Source organism: Carcharodon carcharias, unplaced genomic scaffold (genome assembly GCF_017639515.1).
Source record: "Carcharodon carcharias isolate sCarCar2 unplaced genomic scaffold, sCarCar2.pri scaffold_800_ctg1, whole genome shotgun sequence".
Lineage (NCBI taxonomy): Eukaryota > Metazoa > Chordata > Chondrichthyes > Lamniformes > Lamnidae > Carcharodon > Carcharodon carcharias.
Genome location: NW_024471118.1, coordinates 1 through 17,500, shown reverse-complemented (window position 1 = coordinate 17,500; position 17,500 = coordinate 1). Strand labels below are relative to the sequence as shown.

At 57.7% G+C, this 17,500-nt stretch overlaps 2 protein-coding genes across 2 annotated transcripts in view; one reads left to right on the top strand and one right to left on the bottom strand.

Annotated features, from left to right (window-relative positions):
* The window catches only part of LOC121275200 (apoptosis-associated speck-like protein containing a CARD), a 9,531-nt gene extending 132 nt beyond the window's left edge, over positions 1-9,399 (top strand). Inside the window, exons 1-3 of the mRNA XM_041182623.1 lie at positions 1-266; positions 5,355-5,408; positions 8,950-9,399. The exon at positions 1-266 is cut by the window's left edge and continues 132 nt beyond it. Coding sequence (XP_041038557.1) covers positions 1-266; positions 5,355-5,408; positions 8,950-9,224 — 595 coding nt within the window. The 3' untranslated portion in view covers positions 9,225-9,399. The remainder of the gene's footprint in view (positions 267-5,354; positions 5,409-8,949) is intronic.
* Positions 9,400-13,763: 4,364 nt separating this feature from the next.
* LOC121275201 (zinc finger protein 668-like) lies at positions 13,764-15,630 on the bottom strand (the record flags this gene model as incomplete). The annotated part of the gene is made up of 1 exon (XM_041182624.1): positions 13,764-15,630. A coding segment is annotated over exon 1 (1,854 nt), but the record flags the coding sequence as incomplete, so codon positions are not given.
* Between the last annotated feature and the right edge of the window lie 1,870 nt (positions 15,631-17,500).

Sequence of the window (17,500 nt, the reverse complement as noted above, 5' to 3'; positions counted from 1 at the left end):
AGTCAGACAGTGCATCGTGGACGCCCTGGATGAGCTGGGCAAGGAGGACTTCGCTCGCTTCAAGGCCGACCTGCGTGAGGTGTCCCTCATGCCCACTTTCCGCAAGATTCCCTGGGGGAAGCTGGAGGGCGCAGGGAAGCTGGAAGCCGCCAAGCTGATGGTGGATTTTTACCGGGATGTCTACGCCGGCGAGCTGGCTGTGCAGGTCCTGAAGGGCATGCACCAGCAGGAGGCAGCGGTGTCACTGGAAGGGCAGTTGTCGGCCGGTGAGGCTCGGAGGGGAGTGGGGGTGGGGGGGGTGGTGTGTGGATAGAGGGGCTGGAGGGTTGTAGGGTGGGCTCTCCCCACGGACGCACAGCAGCAACACAAAGGAAAAAGCTTCTCTCTGCTGCCTGTAAACAGAAGCTGGATTTGTACATGCTCCCCTCCCCACCCCCCATCTCCAGGAAGGGAAGAGCTGGTGGGCTTTTGTAAAAGCGAAACTTTCCAGCAAGATGCAAAAAAGCTGTGTCAACACGCAAGTTTCAAAATCATTCACTTCCTGTCTTATATACACAGGGGAGTGTGTGTGTGTCTGTGTGAGAGACAGAGAGAGAGTGTGTTAGAGAGAGAGAGTGTGAGTCTGTGTGAGAGACAGTGTTAGAGTGATAGAGAGTGTGAGAGTCTGTGTGAGAGACAGAGAGAGAGTGTGTTAGAGAGAGAGAGAGTGTGAGTCTATGTGAGAGACAGAGTGTGTTAGAGTGATAGAGAGTGTGAGAGTCTGTGTGAGAGACAGAGAGTGTGTTAGAGAGAGAGAGTGAGTGTTAGAGAGAGAGAGAGAGAGAGAGTTTGAGTCTGTGTGAGAGAGAGAGACTGTGTGAGTCTGTCTGAATCTGTGTGTGTGTGGGAGAGAGATTTTGTGAGTTTATGTCTGAGAGAGAGTGTGTGAGTCTGTGTGAGAGACAGAGAGAGGGTGTGTTAGAGAGAGAGAGTGTGTGAGTCTGTGTGAGAGGCAGAGAGAGAGTGTGTTAGAGAGAGAGAGTGTGTGAGTCGGTGTGAGAGACAGAGTGTGTTATCGAGAGAGAGAGTGTGAGTCTGTGTGAGAGAGAGTGTGTTAGAGAGAGAGAGTGTGAGTCTGTGAGAGACAGAGAGAGTGTGTTAGAGAGAGAGTGTGTGAGTCTGTGTGAGAGACAGAGTGTGTTATCGAGAGAGTGTGAGTCTGTGTGAGAGAGAGTGTGTTAGAGAGAGAGAGTGTGAGTCTGTGTGAGAGACAGAGTGTGTTAGAGTGATAGAGTGTGTGAGAGTCTGTGTGTGTGAGAGAGATTTTGTGAGCCTGTGTCTGAGAGAGTGTGTGAGTCTGTGTGAGAGACAGAGTGTGTTAGAGAGAGAGAGAGAGAGAGAGTGAGTATGTGTGAGAGACAGAGTGTGTTAGATAGAGAGTGAGTATGTGTGAGAGACACAGTGTGTTAGATAGAGAGAGTGAGTCTGTGTGAGAGAGAGTGTGTTAGAGAGAGAGAGAGAGTGAGAGACAGAGAGTGTGTTAGAGAGAGTGTTAGAGAGAGAGAGTGAATCTGTGTGAGAGAGAGAGAGACTGTGTGAGTCTGTGTGAATCTGTGTATGTGAGAGATTTTGTGAGTTTGTCTGAGAGAGACTGTGTGAGTCTGTGTGGGAGACAGTGAGAGAGTGTTAGAGAGAGAGTGTGAGTCTGTGTGGGAGACAGTGAGAGAGTGTTAGAGAGAGAGTGTGAGTCTGTGTGAGAGACAGAGAGTGTGTTAGAGAGAGAGAGTTGTGAGTCTGTGTGAGAGACAGAGTGTGTTAGAGAGAGAGAGTGTGTGAGTCTGTGTGAGAGACAGAGAGTGTGTTAGAGAGAGTGTTAGAGAGAGAGAGAGAGTGAATCTGTGTGAGAGAGAGAGAGACTGTGTGAGTCTGTGTGAATCTGTGTATGTGAGAGATTTTGTGAGTTTGTCTGAGAGAGACTGTGTGAGTCTGTGTGGGAGACAGTGAGAGAGTGTTAGAGAGAGTGTGAGTCTGTGAGAGACAGAGAGCGTGTTAGAGAGAGAGAGTGTTAGAAAGAGAGAGAGAGAGTGAGTCTGTGTGAGAGGCAGAGTGTGTTAGAGAGAGAGAGAGAGTGAGTATGTGTGAGAGACAGAGTGTGTTAGAGAGAGTGAGTATGTGTGAGAGACACAGTGTGTTAGATAGAATGAGTGAGTCTGTGTGAGAGAGAGAGTGTGTTAGAGAGAGAGAGAGAGTGTGAGTCTGTGAGAGACAGAGAGCGTGTTAGAGAGAGAGAGTGTTAGAAAGAGAGAGAGAGAGAGTGAGTCTGTGTGAGAGGCAGAGTGTGTTAGAGAGAGAGAGAGAGAGTGAGTATGTGTGAGAGACAGAGTGTGTTAGATAGAGAGAGTGAGTATGTGTGAGAGACACAGTGTGTTAGATAGAATGAGTGAGTCTGTGTGAGAGAGAGAATGTGTTAGAGAGAGAGAGAGAGTGTGAGTCTGTGTGAGAGACAGAGAGTGTGTTAGAGAGAGAGAGAGAGTGTGAGTCTGTGTGAGAGACAGAGTGTGTTAGAGAGAGTGTGAGTCTGTGTGAGAGACAGAGTGTGTTAGAGAGAGAGAGTGTGAGTCTGTGTGAGAGACAGAGTGTGTTAGAGAGAGAGAGTGTGTGAGTCTGTGTGAGAGACAGAGAGTGTGTTAGAGAGAGTGTTAGAGAGAGAGAGAGAGAGAGAGAGAGTAAATCTGTGTGAGAGAGAGAGTGTGAGTCTGTGTGAATCTGTGTATGTGAGAGATTTTGTGAGTTTGTCTGAGAGAGACTGTGTGAGTCTGTGTGGGAGACAGTGAGAGAGTGTTAGAGAGAGAGTGTGAGTCTGTGAGAGAGACAGAGTGTGTTAGAGAGAGAGAGAGTGTGTGAGTCTGTGTGAGACAGAGAGCGTGTTAGAGAGAGAGAGTGTTAGAAAGAGAGAGAGAGAGAGAGAGTGAGTCTGTGTGAGAGACAGAGTGTTAGAGAGAGAGAGTGTGTGAGTCTGTGTGGGAGACAGTGAGAGAGTGTTAGAGAGAGAGTGTGAGTCTGTGAGAGAGACAGAGTGTGTTAGAGAGAGAGAGAGAGTGTGTGAGTCTGTGTGAGACAGAGAGCGTGTTAGAGAGAGTGTTAGAAAGAGAGAGAGAGAGAGAGAGTGAGTCTGTGTGAGAGACAGAGTGTTAGAGAGAGAGAGAGAGTGTGTGAGTCTGTGTGAGAGACAGAGAGCGTGTTAGAGACAGAGAGTGTTAGAAAGAGAGAGAGAGAGTGAGTCTGTGTGAGAGACAGAGTGTGTTAGAGAGAGAGAGTGTGAGTCTGTGTGAGAGACAGAGAGAGAGTGTGTTAGAGAGAGAGAGAGTGTGAGTCTGTGTGAGAGACAGAGAGTGTGTTAGAGAGAGAGAGAGTGTTAGAGAGAGAGTGTGAGTCTGTGTGAGAGACAGAGATTGTGTTAGAGAGAGAGAGAGTGAGTCTGTGTGAGAGACAGTATGTTAGAGAGAGAGAGAGTGAGCCTGTGTGAGAGACAGAGTGTGTTAGAGAGAGAGTGTGTGAGTCTGTGTGAGAGACAGAGAGAGAGTGTTAGAGAGAGAATGTGAGTCTGTGTGAGAGACAGAGTGTGTTAGAGAGAGAGACTGTGTGAGTCTGTGTGAGAGACAGAGAGAGAGTGTTAGAGAGAGAATGTGAGTCTGTGTGAGAGACAGAGTGTGTTAGAGAGAGAGAGAGTGTTAGAGAGAGAGAGACAGAGAGAGTGTGAGTCTGTGTGAGAGAGACTGTGTGAGTCTGTCTGAATCTGTGTGTGTGTGAGAGAGAGATTTTGTGAGTTTGTGTCTGAGAGAGAGTGTGTGAGTCTGTGTGAGAGACAGAGAGTGTGTTCGAGAGAGAGAGAGAGTGTGAGTCTGTGTGAGAGAGAGTGTGTTAGAGAGAGAGTGTGAGTCTATGTGAGAGACAGAGTGTGTTAGAGAGATAGAGTGTGTGTGAGCCTGTGTGAGAGACAGAAAGAGAGTGTGTTAGAGAGAGTGTGTGAGTCCATGTGAGAGACAGACAGAGAGAGTGTGTGTGTGAGAGAGAGACTGTGAGTCTCTGCGTGAGAGAGAGACTGTGAGTCTCTGCGTGAGAGAGAGACTGTGTGAGTCTGTGTGTGTGTGAGAGACAGTGTGTGAGAGAGTCTGTGTGTTTGAGAGAGAGATTTTGTATGTCTTTGGCTGAGAGAGAGCGTGTGAGTCTTTGTGAGAGACAGAGAGAGTGTGTGGTTTAGAGAGAGAGAGATTGTGAGTCTGTGTGTGTGAGTCTGTGTGTGTGCGTGGGAGAGAGAGGCTGTGTGAGTCTGTGTGAGAGAGAGAGAGAGTGAGTCTGAGTGTGAGAGAGAGAGTGTGTGTGAGTCTGAGTGTGAGAGAGAGAGTGTGTGAGTCTGAGTGTGAGAGAGAGAGAGTGAGTCTGAGTGAGAGAGAGTGTGTGTGAGTCTGAGTGTGAAAGAGAGAGTGTGAATCTGTGTGTGTGAGGGAGAGGGAGAGAGAGGCTGTGTGAGTCTGAGTGTGAAAGTCTGTATGTGTGACAGTGTGTGTGAGAGAGTGTGTGTGTGTCTGTGTGTGTGTGTGTGTGGGTGTGTGTGTGAGTGAGTGTGTTAGTGAGTCTGTGTGTGTGTGTGTCTGTGTGTGTGAGTGTGTGTGTGTGTCTGAGTGTGTGTGTGTAAGTGTGTGTGTTTGTGTGTGTGTGTTTGTGTGTATGTGTGTGTGAGTGAGTGTGTGTGTCTCTGTCTGTATGTGTGTGTGTGAGTGCGTGTGTGTCTGAGTGTGTGAGTGTGTCTCTGCCTGTATGTGTGTGTGTGTGTGTCTGTGTGTGTGTGTCTCTGTCTGTATGTGTGTGTGTGTGTGTGTCTCTGTGTGTGTGTGTGTGTGTGTGTGTGTGTTTGTGTGTGTGTGTGTGTGTGTGTATGTGCGTGTGTGTGTGTGTGTGTGTGAGTGTTTTTGGATTATCACCGTTGCTGTACATCTGGTGCTGTTGCTGCTGTTGATGATGTTGATTCAGGAAGTGATGAACTTTAATCTCCTTCATTCTGGTCAAGATCAGGACAAAGTCCCTTCAGTTGAAAAGCTTCACCCACATCAAGGCCATCGACAGGAGGAGGCCATTCAGCCCCTTGAGCCTGTTGTACAGGAACAGGAGGCCATTCAGCCCCTCGATCTGCGGGACTGGAACAGGAGGAGGCCCATTCAGCCCCTCCTACATCCTGTTACTCGGGAATGGGAGGAGAGCTGGGGTCGATAGCGGAGAGGAATACTCAGTGAGAGAACTGTCTGGTGAGCTGCAAACTGTACATTTACTATCCCAGTTGTGAACCTGCGCACTGACCGTCTCCCTTCTCTCCGCAGCCTCCCAGACCCCAGCCACCCAGACCCCAGCTTCCCAGCCCATCCCGCCGGCCGGTGAGTATCACGTGAACAGGGGGCTTCTGCGGCCAAGCCGGAAGCTGATAGGTCGACCGGAACTGCGCCAAGGGAAGAGCAGAGCTGTAGGCCCGAGGCCTGAGGCCTGAGGCCTGGAGGCCGAGCTCCGGGTTCAGCCACAGGAGCGAGGGCCGCGAATACCTGAGCCGACTCCTTCCATCCCTCGCCCGAGTCAGATCCCACCCAGCACGCATGGGGGCGGGGGGGCAGGTCCAAGAGGGGCATTTGGCCGAGGCGGGGCGGGGGGGGGGGTGGGGGGTGGAGGGGGGTAATAAATCCCCTGGTTGTGCTCTCCCCAATCGGAGGTCACTTGCCGACCCACCAGCCCCTTTTCTCCTGCCCTACAGAGGGTTGAATCCCACCCCCCGCTCTGAAATTTGGTATTCTTGAAACTGTCCTGAAGGGGGTGGGGGGAGACGGAGACCTTGGAGGCTGAGGGTGGATCCCCGTGTCCGCCCGCGGCTTCTCACCCCGCACGCCCGAGTGCCGCGGGGACAGCGATTGGCGCCGCGCAAGAAAGCCAGCGCTGTGGTTGGCCGGCGGGCTCCGGTGTGCCGAGGGCACGCATCGCCGCGGAGTCGGCGACAGTTAACCGCCAAGCGCTGTCCACCTCCGAGCCCAAGCGGGGCGACGCCTGATTGGCCGCTTGGGAGGAACGAACCCGGGAATGGCTGTCACGTGCTTCGCTCAGTCGAGGAAGGGTACCCGATGGGTGCACGCGCTCTTGCTTCCAGCAGAGGGCGCGCGGGCCTGTTGTGCGCCGAATCCGTGTAGCTTCTAGCACGTATAAGTGAGCCGCACTGATAAACCTTGAGGCCGGTGGTGGGGGGGTTGGGGGGGGGTTACGTCTGGGATCTTCCCGACACTTGGGCGTTTTTTTGGCGCGTTGGAAGGTTTGACCCATTGACGCTGAACCTACCCCTCGGGGGCAAATGAACCTCGAGACGGATCCGAGCCCAGAGCTTCGGGCTCGGAGGGAGGCGGGGGGGGAGGGGGGCGGGGAGGCTACCCACGTGCCACATCTGGACAGATGAGCGAGGGGACACACAAAAAAAAACCCCACCAGGTTGTTTAACGCTCCTGCCAGGTGTGTCACTGGGAAGACAGAAGGCAGCTAGGATGGGCAGAATGGCCTCCTCCCCTCACCAGTCCTGTGGCTGCTACCACTCTGCGATTCTCAATCCCCTCCTCACTCACCTCCCCACCCCCAACCCTCCCACCCACCCCATCCCCCGCCCGGACTCCAGTCCCAACAGGGATAGCAGCAGTGATAGCGGCTAAGATCTTCCTGGGGGGTGGGGGTGGGTGCTAGAAGGGGGGTAGGGGGTCCCTCAGTCCTCGGACAGTTCTGACGGACTGGGTGTGAGGTCAGAAACCCGATTCCGAGTTTGCTGGCCGAAGGGTCCCTTCGTTCCCTCATCAGGACAGGTGCAAGAGTGCCAAATTTCAGAGGGGCACATCGACTCTGATTGGCTGAGGTGCTCCCATGAAGAGAGCACCAGGGAACTATTGTCCCCCCACCCCGATCGTTCAACAAAGGCGCAACGCCCGGACACGGTCCTTTCGTTTTACGGGTCCCTGCATAAGAAACGTGCGTAGCTTCGAGCACGTATAAGTGGGCTACATTACCGGAGCCCGACTGGTACCCTTAACTCGGTCGCCGAAGTAACTCTTAGCACCCTAGCACGTTCAGGATTGCTCTGGCAAGTGCTGTCCCATCGCGGCTTCTCTGTCTAACGCCGGGCGCTTTACGATCCGGGGTTTGGCCGGGTATGTTCGCTACTCTCTGCTCCACTGTGAACAGCCGGAGGGGGACGTGCTGTGTGGTACAACCCGCCAGGCATTGTTGGGGGGGTGGTCGGGGGAGGGGACAACCTATGTACCTGTCTTTGCAGGGTGGTTGGCAGGCGACAGTGCCCTGGTGCACTCTGCCCGGCAACCGCTCCCACCAATCAGAGTTGACATACCAGCCAACTTACCCTTTTCTCGCGCAAGGTAAACTGGGGCTCCCTTGGAAATTTGGCACTCTTGCACCTGTCCTGGGTGCGACATTAAAACATTTCAATAAGATCACGCCTGATCTGAGGGTGGGCTTAACCCCACTTTCCTGTCCCTCCCCCCCCCCCCATAACCCTCGACCCCCTCATCGATCAGAAACCCCTCTTGCTCGGCCTTGAGTATACCCAACACCCCGGCTTCCACTGCTCTCTGAGAGGGGTGGGAGAATCCCACAGACGGACCCCCCTTTGAGAGAAGAAATTCCTCCTCATCTCCGTCTCCAATGGGAGACCCCTCCTTCTGAAACTGTGCCCTCCCCTCCTCGTTCTAGATGCCCCCCCCACACGAGGGGGGAAACATCCTCCCAGCATCCCCCCCAAGTCGAGCCCCTACCCCCCCCTCAGAATCTTATCTGTCTCGATAAGATCGCCTCTCGTTCTTCTAAACTCCAATGGGTAACAGGGTCCAACCTGCTCAACCTCCCCTCACAAGATAAACCCCCTTCGTCCCAGGAATCAGCCGGGTGAACCCTCTCTGAACGGCCTCCAGTGGGGGTAAATCCCTCCTCGAGTAAGGAGACCAAAACTGTCCCCAGTGCTCCAGGTGCGGTCTCCCCAACGCCCTGTACAGTCGGAGTGAGACTTCCCCACTTTATACTCCATCCCCCCACCTCGCAATAAAGGACAACATTCCACTTGCCTCCCCCAATCACTTGCTACATCTGCACACCAACCTTTTCCCAATTCATGCACCAGGACACCCAGATCCCTCTGCACCTCGGCAGTCTCTCTCCATTTTAAATCGTACTCTGCTTTGCTATCCTTCCGGCCAAAGTGGAGGCCCTCACGTTTTCCCACGTTATACTCCACCTCCCGAATTTTTACCCGCCCCCACCCATCACTTCCCCTATCTGTATCCCTTTGCAAACTCTTTGTGTCCTCCTCGCAGCTTACTTTCCGATCACTCTCAGTGCCGTCAGCACGTTTCGGAACCACACACTCGATCCCCTTCACCCAAGACATGAGTGGGGGATTGTATAAAATGTTGAGGGCCCATCATTGCTCCCTCATGCGCTCCACTGCACACCTGGAAATAACCCACTTATACCTACTCACCGCTTCCTGTTCGCTAACCAATCCTCCAACCCTGCTGATAGGTTACCCCCTACACCATGAGCTCTTATTTTGCGTGCCAAATGCCCTTGTGGGGGTGGGAAACAAAGTGCAGCGGGTTCCCACTCTACAGGCTCCATCGCTGACCCTCGAGTGTTAATTTCCCGCAAGAAATGCCTCACACGTGATGAAATGGGAAGGCACCCTCGCATCGATTGATAGAGGTGAGGGGATTTGAGCAGTCTGAGAAGGGCGCCAAGTGAGGTTGATCATCTGTGGAGGCAGCGCGGGTTGAGCCAAAGGGAGGGGGAGGCGGTGGGTGGGGTGTGTGGGTGCTTCAGACTGCTTCGGAGGGTACACCACTGAACAGACGTCTCCTCTCTCTCTCTCTCTCTCCCCCCCCTGTCCAGTCCAAAACAATCCAGGGATCCACCCCGTGGACAAGTACTTCACCCACATCGTCCAGGGCTTCAGCTCGGTGGACTGTGTCCTCGACAGCCTGATGGCCAAGGGCGTGGTCACCTCAGAGAACTACGACAAGATCCGGTCACTGACTCCCAGGCAGGAGAAGATGCGCCAGCTCCTGATCATCATAAGAGGTCAGGGGCCAAAAGCCAAAGAGCAGCTCTGGGAAGACATGAAGGAGTGGGACAAGTACTTCACCGACAGCCTGATGCAAGCGTGAGGAGCCCCCCCACTCGCAGGCAACGGAGAGCAATCAAAAATCCCTCCAACACCACACCCCCCTTCCCAGGATTCGTCAATCAGAATCACCAGAGTCCCACACAGGCTCCCCAAATATCAGCAAGTCCTGTATCCAGCCCCTCTGCTTTCACTAATAAAACAAATTTTGTACTGAATCCTGTCAACTTTATTATAGGTACGAAAGGTTAACGCAGGTTGGGTAAAGGACAGTGTATCTAACGCACTGTGACACCCGGTCCCAGAGGGGGAAAGGACAGTGTATCTAACGCACTGTGACACCCGGTCCCAGAGGGGGAAAGGACAGTGTATCTAACGCACTGTGAAACCTGGTCCCAGAGGGGGAAAGGACAGTGTATCTAACGCATTGTGACACCCGGTCCCAGAGGGGGAAAGGACTGTATCTAAGGCACTGTGTCATTCGGTCCCAGAGGTGTAAAGGAAAGTGTATCTAAAGAACAGTGACACCCAGTCCCAAAGGGGGAAAGGAAAGTTTATATAACGCACTGTGTCACCCTGTCCCAGAGGGGGAAAGGACAGTGTATCTAACGCACTGTGTCACCCGGTCCCAGAGGGGGAAAGGACAGTGTATCTAACGCACTGTGTCACCCGGTCTCAGAGGGGGAAAGGACAGTGTATCGAAAGCAGTGTGACACCCGGTCCCAGAGGGGGAAAGGACAGTGTATCTAAAGCACTGTGACACTCTGTCCCAGAGGGGGAAAGGACAGTGTATCTAAAGCACTGTGACACCCAGTACCAGAGGGGGAAAGGACAGTGTATCTAACGCACTGTGACACCCGGTCCCAGAGTGGGAAAGGACAGTGTATCTAACGCACTGTGACACCCAGTCCCAGAGGGGGAAAGGACAGTTTATCTAACGCACTGTGAAACCTGGTCCCAGAGGGGGAAAGGACAGTGTATCTAATGCACTGTGACACCTGGTCCCAGAGGGGGAAAGGACAGTGTATCTAACGCACTGTGACACCCGGTCCCAGAGGGGGAAAGGACAGTGTATCTAACGCACTGTGACACCCGGTCCCAGAGGGGGAAAGGACAGTGTATCTAACGCACTGTTACACCCGGTCCCAGAGGGGGAAAGGACAGTGTATCTAATGCACTGTGACACCTGGTCCCAGAGGGGGAAAGGACAGTGTATCTAAAGCACTGTGACACTCTGTCCCAGAGGGGGAAAGGACAGTGTATCTAAAGCACTGTGACACCCAGTACCAGAGGGGGAAAGGACAGTGTATCTAACGCACTGTGACACCCGGTCCCAGAGTGGGAAAGGACAGTGTATCTAACGCACTGTGACACCCAGTCCCAGAGGGGGAAAGGACAGTTTATCTAACGCACTGTGAACCCGGTCCCAGAGGGGGAAAGGACAGTTTATCTAACGCACTGTGACACCCGATCCCAGAAGCGGAAAGGACAGTGTATCTAACGCACTGTGAAACCTGGTCCCAGAGGGGGAAAGGACAGTGTATCTAATGCACTGTGACACCTGGTCCCAGAGGGGGAAAGGACAGTGTATCTAACGCACTGTGACACCCGGTCCCAGAGGGGGAAAGGACAGTGTATCTAACGCACTGTGACACCCGGTCCCAGAGGGGGAAAGGACAGTGTATCTAACGCACTGTTACACCCGGTCCCAGAGGGGGAAAGGACAGTGTATCTAATGCACTGTGACACCTGGTCCCAGAGGGGGAAAGGGCAGTGTATCTAACGCACTGTGACACCCGGACCCAGAGGGGGAAAGGACAGTGTATCTAACGCACTGTGACACCCCGTCCCAGAGGGGGAAAGGACAGTATATCTAACGCACTGTGACACCCGGTCCCAGAGGGGGAAAGGACAGTGTATCTAATGCACTGTGACACCCAGTCCCAGAGGGGGAAAGGACAGTGTATCTAACGCACTGTCACACTCGGTTCCAGAGGGGGAAAGGACAGTGTACCTAACGCACTGTTGCACCTGTCCCCCGATGAGATGTATTCCAGGATTTTGAGGGGGAGTGATTGCGGAGTCACTGGACATAATCTTTCAGTCTTCCCTCCACTCAGGGGAGGTGCCGAGGGACTGGAGTATTTAAACGTTAAGCCCTCGTTCAATGAAAGGTTGTAAGGTTAAGCCTAGAAATTGCAGGCCGGTCGGTTTAGCTTCAATGGTGGGGAAGCTTCTAAAATCAATAATTTTGGATGATGTTAACAGTCACATGGACAAGTGTGGGATAATTAAGGAAAACCGGCCTGGATTTCCTAACGGGAAATTGTGTTTAACTCAATGGGTTGGAGTTTTATTTTGTAGAGGTAACAGGGAGGGTCGATGAGGGTGGTGCTGTAGATATGGTGTACCTGGACAGTGACAAGGCCTGTGATAGAGTGCCAACCGACAGACTGGTCAGCAGTGTTATTGCCCAGGGAATGAACGGGGTAGCAGCAACATGGATAGGGAACTCGCTGAGTGACAGGGGAACAGACAGTAGCAGTTCATGGGTGTTTTTCAGGGAGGCTGTTGTGGAGTTCTCCAGGGGTCAGGGTTGTGACCCTTGCTTTTCCCAATATTACTAATCTAGTCCTCGGTGTACAGGACACAGTTCCAAAGTTTGTGGATGATACGGAACTTGGGAAGAATTGTGAACTGTCAGGACAGTGTAGAACTTCAACAGGACAGAGACAAGTTGGTGTAATCGGCGGACGAGGGCAGATGAAGTTCACTGCGGGGTAATGTGAAATGAAGAGACAATATAAATTAAAGGGGACAATTCTAAAAGGGGGGGGCAGGAGTAACTCTTTTGGAGTTAAACCAATTAAACTAAATCAACAAAATAAAGGACAAATCAAGCACAGCCCCTAAGTCAGGTCAGCTGTAAAACCAAGAACAAAGTTTAAAGGAAACTTACAAACTTTAAATCAAAATGTGATTAAGGGGGTCAATAAAACACCCCAGCACCCACCGAGCACGGCAAGCCTCGAGAGTGCCGGCAGACACCGCATGCTCCCTCTCCAGGGACACCCAGCCGTGAACGTAGCCGCGGAAGAGGGACAAACAATCGGGCGGGACTCCCCCCTTGATCGCCCGCTGCCTGGACCTGCTAATGGCCAACTTGGCCAGGCCCAGGAGCAGGTTCACGAGGAGGTCCTCCTCCTTCCCGATCCCCTTCCGCACCGGGTGCCCATAGATCAGGAGCGTGGGGCTGAAGTGCAAACAAAACAGTAACAAAAGGTTTTTTTAAATAACTAAAAAGGGAGTGCAGCCTACCAGGGGGTAGGAGTAGGGGGACTTGGGAGTATATGTGACTAACTGATTGAAGGGGGCAGGGCAGGTTGAGAGAGTGGTTAATAAAGCAGACAGTATCCTGGGCTTTATTAATAGGGGCAGACAGTACAAGAGCAGGGAGGGTATGTTTAAGATACCAGTTCAGCCTCAGCTGAAGGGTTGTGTCCAGTTCTGGGCTCCGCACTTTAGGAAGGATGTGAAGGAATTGGAGAGAGAGAGAGAGAGAGACAGAGACAGAGAGAGAGAGACAGAGAGAGAGAGACAGAGAGAGAGAGATAGAGAGGGAGAGATAGAGAGGGAGAGAGAGACAGAGAGAGAGAGACAGAGAAAGAGACAGAGAGAGAGAGAGACAGAGAGAGACAGAGAGAGAAAGAGAGAGAGAGAGAGAGAGACAGAGAGACAGAGACAGACAGAGACAGAAAGAGAGAGAGAGAGACAGAGAGAGTGAGACAGAGAGAGAGAGAGACAGAGAGAGAGAGAGACAGAGAGAGAGAGAGAGCGGAAAAGATTCACGGGAATGGTCCCAGGGATGAGGAACTTCAGTGACGTGGATCGATTGGAGAGTTTGGGACTGTTCTGCCCGAAGAGAAGGTCGAGAGATTTGATCGAGGTGTTCAAAACCGTGAGGGGGTCTGGGACAGAGTGGATCGGGAGAAACTGTTCCCAATGAGGGGAGGATGGAGAAGCAGAGGGACACGGGTTGAAGGCGATGGGTAAAAGGAGCGACGGAGACACGAGGAGAAACTTTCTCACGCAGCGAGGGGTTAGGATCTGGAACGCGCTGCCTAAGAGTGTGGGGGAGGGAGGGTCAATCGAGGGGGTTGAGGTGCGTGTGGCCTGTGAGAGGGGCCCAGTTTCGCGACAGCGGAGACAGACTGATCCAGACAGTTCATGCTGCAACTTTATACGGCAAACAGTGTATGTACAATTGCAGATATACAGGGTTCAAGACAGAGGGGGCAATAGTACATCGTTTCCACACGTGGACATCGCCCTGGGCAAACCCGAGAAACGCCGGTGGGGGGTGGGGTGGCGGGGGGGCTCTCCTGCTCGCTGCTCCCAGTTGCACGCCGACGCTACCCCACCACCCTTCCCAGCATCGCCACATCCCTCCCCCTCCGGCTGGTCAATTGGAGCCAGAGGCGGGTGGGAGGGGGGTCGGGGGGGGAGGAGGCGGGAGGTAGGGCAGGAGGAGGACCAGGGAGGGGAGGGAGGAGGGGGAGGGGGTGGGGGAGGGGGAGGGGGAGGGGTCGATGGGGTGGGGGGCTCCGCCCGCCCCCTCGGCCGGGGGCTTGAGCCCGGCCCCGGGGGGCTTGGCCGGGTCGGGCACCACCAGGAACATGGCGTCGGCCGCCGGGCAGCGCCCCTGGAGCCAGGGCCGCTCGGCTGGGGTGGGCGGCGCCGGGGCTGACCCCCCTTCTCCTCCTGCCCCCTCCCCCTCCTCCCCCTCCTCCCGCTCGCCCTCCTCCCGCTCGCCCGGCTCGGGGTGGGAGAGCTGGTGCCGGCGCAGGCCAGAGCGGCTGGCGAAAGCCTTGCCGCAGCTCGGGCAGGGGAAGCGGCGGGAGGGCTGGGCCGTGACCCCGGCGGCGGGGGTGGTGGGCAGGGCCGGGGGGGGCGGGTGCGCCCGCTGGTGGCGCCGCAGCGCGGCCCGCCCCTCCAGCACGGCCGGGCAGAGGGGGCAGGGCTCCTGGGCGTGCGCCCGCTCGTGCTTGCGCAGGCTGGAGGACACCACGAAGGCCTTGTCGCAGTGGGCGCAGCGGTAGGGCCGCTCGCCGGTGTGGGTGCGCCGGTGCTTGGTCAAGGCGGCCCGCTCGGCGAAGGCCTTGCCGCAGTCCGGGCAGGGGTGGGGGCGGGCCCCCGAGTGGGCCAGCCGGTGGCGCTTGAGGTCCCAGGAGGCGGCGAAGGCCTTGCCGCAGTCCGGGCAGGGGTGGGGGCGCTCGCCGGTGTGGGTGCGCCGGTGCAGCGCCAGGTCGGCCGGCTGGCGGAAGCGCTTGGGGCACCGGTCGCAGGGGTGGGGGCGCAGGCCAGCGTGGCAGCGCTGGTGGCGCCGGAAGGAGGAGGGGTCGGCGAAGAGGCGGCCGCAGGCGGCGCACAGGTACGGCCGCTCGCCGGAGTGGGTGCGCCGGTGGTTGTTCCAGCTGGAGCGCTGGGTGAAGCCCTTGCCGCAGTCCGGGCAGCGGTGGGGCTTCTCCGCGGCGTGGATGCGCTGGTGACAGGCCAGCGAGGAGGAGCGGGCGAAGGCCTTGCCGCAGGCGGCGCACTGGAAGGGCCGCTCGCCGGTGTGGCGCCGCTGGTGGTTGCGCAGGTCCTTCAGCTCGGCGTAGGCCTTGCCGCAGTGCTCGCAGGCGTGGGGCCGGTGCCCGGCGTGCGCCCGCCGGTGCTTGCGGCACACCGAGGGGTCGGCGAAGCGCTTGCCGCACTCGGGGCAGGCGTAGGGCCGCTCGCCCGTGTGTTGGCGCTCGTGGACCCGCAGCTTGGCCGGCGTGGCGCAGGCCTTGCCGCAGTGGGGGCAGCGGCAGGGCCGCGAGTCGCCGCCGGCCCCGTCCCCCTCCCCCTCCCCCTCGCCGGCGGCGTGGGCCTGGGCCGCGTGGACGCGCAGGCAGCGGGCGCGGGCGAAGCGCTTGCCGCACTCGGGGCAGCCGAAGGGCTTCTCGCCGGTGTGGGAGCGGGCGTGGGCCTGCAGCTCGGAGGCCGTCCGGTAGGCCTTGGTGCACGAGGGGCAGGGGTAGCGGCGGGGCCCCCCTCCAGCCCGGCGCGCCGCCCCCCCGGCGCTCTGTCCCTTGCCGTCGCCCTCCGCACCGCGCTCGGCCTCCCCGCCGGCGTCGCTCCCCGTCGCAGCTTTGCCGTCTTGCTCCTCCTCCTCATCCTTCTCCTTCTCCGCCGCCGTCGACTTGCCCTCGCCGCCGGACTCCTTGCCGGCCGGCGCCGGCGCCGTGCCCCGGTGCTGGGTGCTGCGGGCGTGCGCCCTCACGCCGGCCAGCGAGGGGAAAGTCTCGCCGCACTCCGAGCAGATGTAGAGCTCCCGCCGCCGGCCTCCCCTCCCCGCCTGCCGCTTCCTCTTGCCGGGCTTGGCCGCCCCGGCCCCTTCTTCGGAGGCCATCGTCTGACTTGGGTGGGGGGTGGGGGTGGGGGGGGGGGTGGTGGTGGTGGGGGTGGAGGGTCCCTGTACAGAGAGATGTGGAGGGAGGAGGGAGGGAGAGAGAGAGAGAAAAAGAGGAGGGCATTAGGAGGGCAAAGGTAGATACGATCGCCCGCCCGCGCTGGCCAGGAGAGGCCCAGGCTTGGTCCCGGGCCTGCGGATCAGGCCGGATCTGGACAACCACACCCCCTCTCCCTCCGCGCTGGGACCACGGAACACCCTTTCCCTCTGCGCTGGGACCACCACCCCCTCTCCCTCCACGCTGGGACCACGGACCACCCTTTCCCTCTGCGCTGGGACCACCACCCCCTCTCCCTCCACGCTGGGACCATCACCCTCTCTCCCTCCACGCTGGGACCACGGACCACCCTATTCCTCCGCGCTGGGACCACCACCCCCTCTCCCTCCACGCTGGGACCACCACCCCCTCTCCCTCCACGCTGGGACCACCACCCCCTCTCCCTCCACGCTGGGACCACCACCCCCTCTCCCTCCACGCTGGGACCACCCCCCTCTCCCTCCACGCTGGGACCACCACCCCCTCTCCCTCCATGCTGGGACCACCCCCCTCTCCCTCCACGCTGAGACCACCACCCCCTCTCCCTCCACGCTGGGACCACGGGCCCCCTCTCCCTCCACGCTGGGACCACCACCCCCTCTCCCTCCACGCTGGGACCACCACCCCCTCTCCCTCCACGCTGGGACCACCACCCCCTCTCCCTCCACGCTGAGACCACGGGCCCCCGTCTCCCTCCACGCTGGGACCACGGGCCCCCTCTCCCTCCGCGTTGGGACCACGGGCCCCCACTCTCCCTCCACGCTGGGACCACGGGCCCCCTCTCCCTCCACGCTGGGACCACCACCCCCTCTCCCTCCACGCTGGGACCACCCCCCTCTCCCTCCACGCTGAGACCACCACCCCCTCTCCCTCCACGCTGGGACCACCACCCCCTCTCCCTCCACGCTGGGACCACCCCCTCTCCCTCCACGCTGGGACCACCACCCCCTCTCCCTCCGCGCTGGGACTACCACCCCCTCTCCCTCCACGCTGGGACCACCACCCCCTCTCCCTCCACGCTGGGACCACCACCCCCTCTCCCTCCACGCTGGGACCACGGGCCCCCTCTCCCTCCGCGTTGGGACCACCCCCCCTCTCCCTCCACGCTGGGACCACCACCCCCTCTCCCTCCACGCTGGGACCACCACCCCCTCTCCCTCCACGCTGGGACCACCACCCCCTCTCCCTCCACGCTGAGACCACGGGCCCCCGTCTCCCTCCACGCTGGGACCACAGGCCCCCGTCTCCCTCCACGCTGGGACCACGGGCCCCCTCTCCCTCCGCGTTGGGACCACCCCCCCTCTCCCTCCACGCTGGGACCACGGGCCCCCTCTCCCTCCACGCTGGGACCACGGGCCCCCACTCTCCCTCCACGCTGGGACCACGGGCCCCCTCTCCCTCCACGCTGGGACCACGGGCCCCCTCTCCCTCCACGCTGGGACCACGGACTCCCTCTCCCTCCGCGCTGGGACCACGGGCCCCCAAGTCCGCTCCCTATGACTGTGGACGGGCTCTAGGACCCTGCTGTCTCCCCGCTCCCTCACCCTCTCTCTCTCTCTCTCGTTCGCTCGGAGCCTCCGCCTCGGCCACACCGGAATCCGGACACTACGTCACATCCGCACTGGGGACCCGGCTCCCGGGGAAAGGTTCCGGGGCAGAAAAGTTGCGGAAAAAAACGAAGACGGGAATTAGCCCCGCCCCAAATCCCCGTAACCTCCCCATCCCCCGCGCCCAACTCCGCCCCCTCGCCCAACCCCGCCCCTTCCCCAACCTCAACCCCACCCCC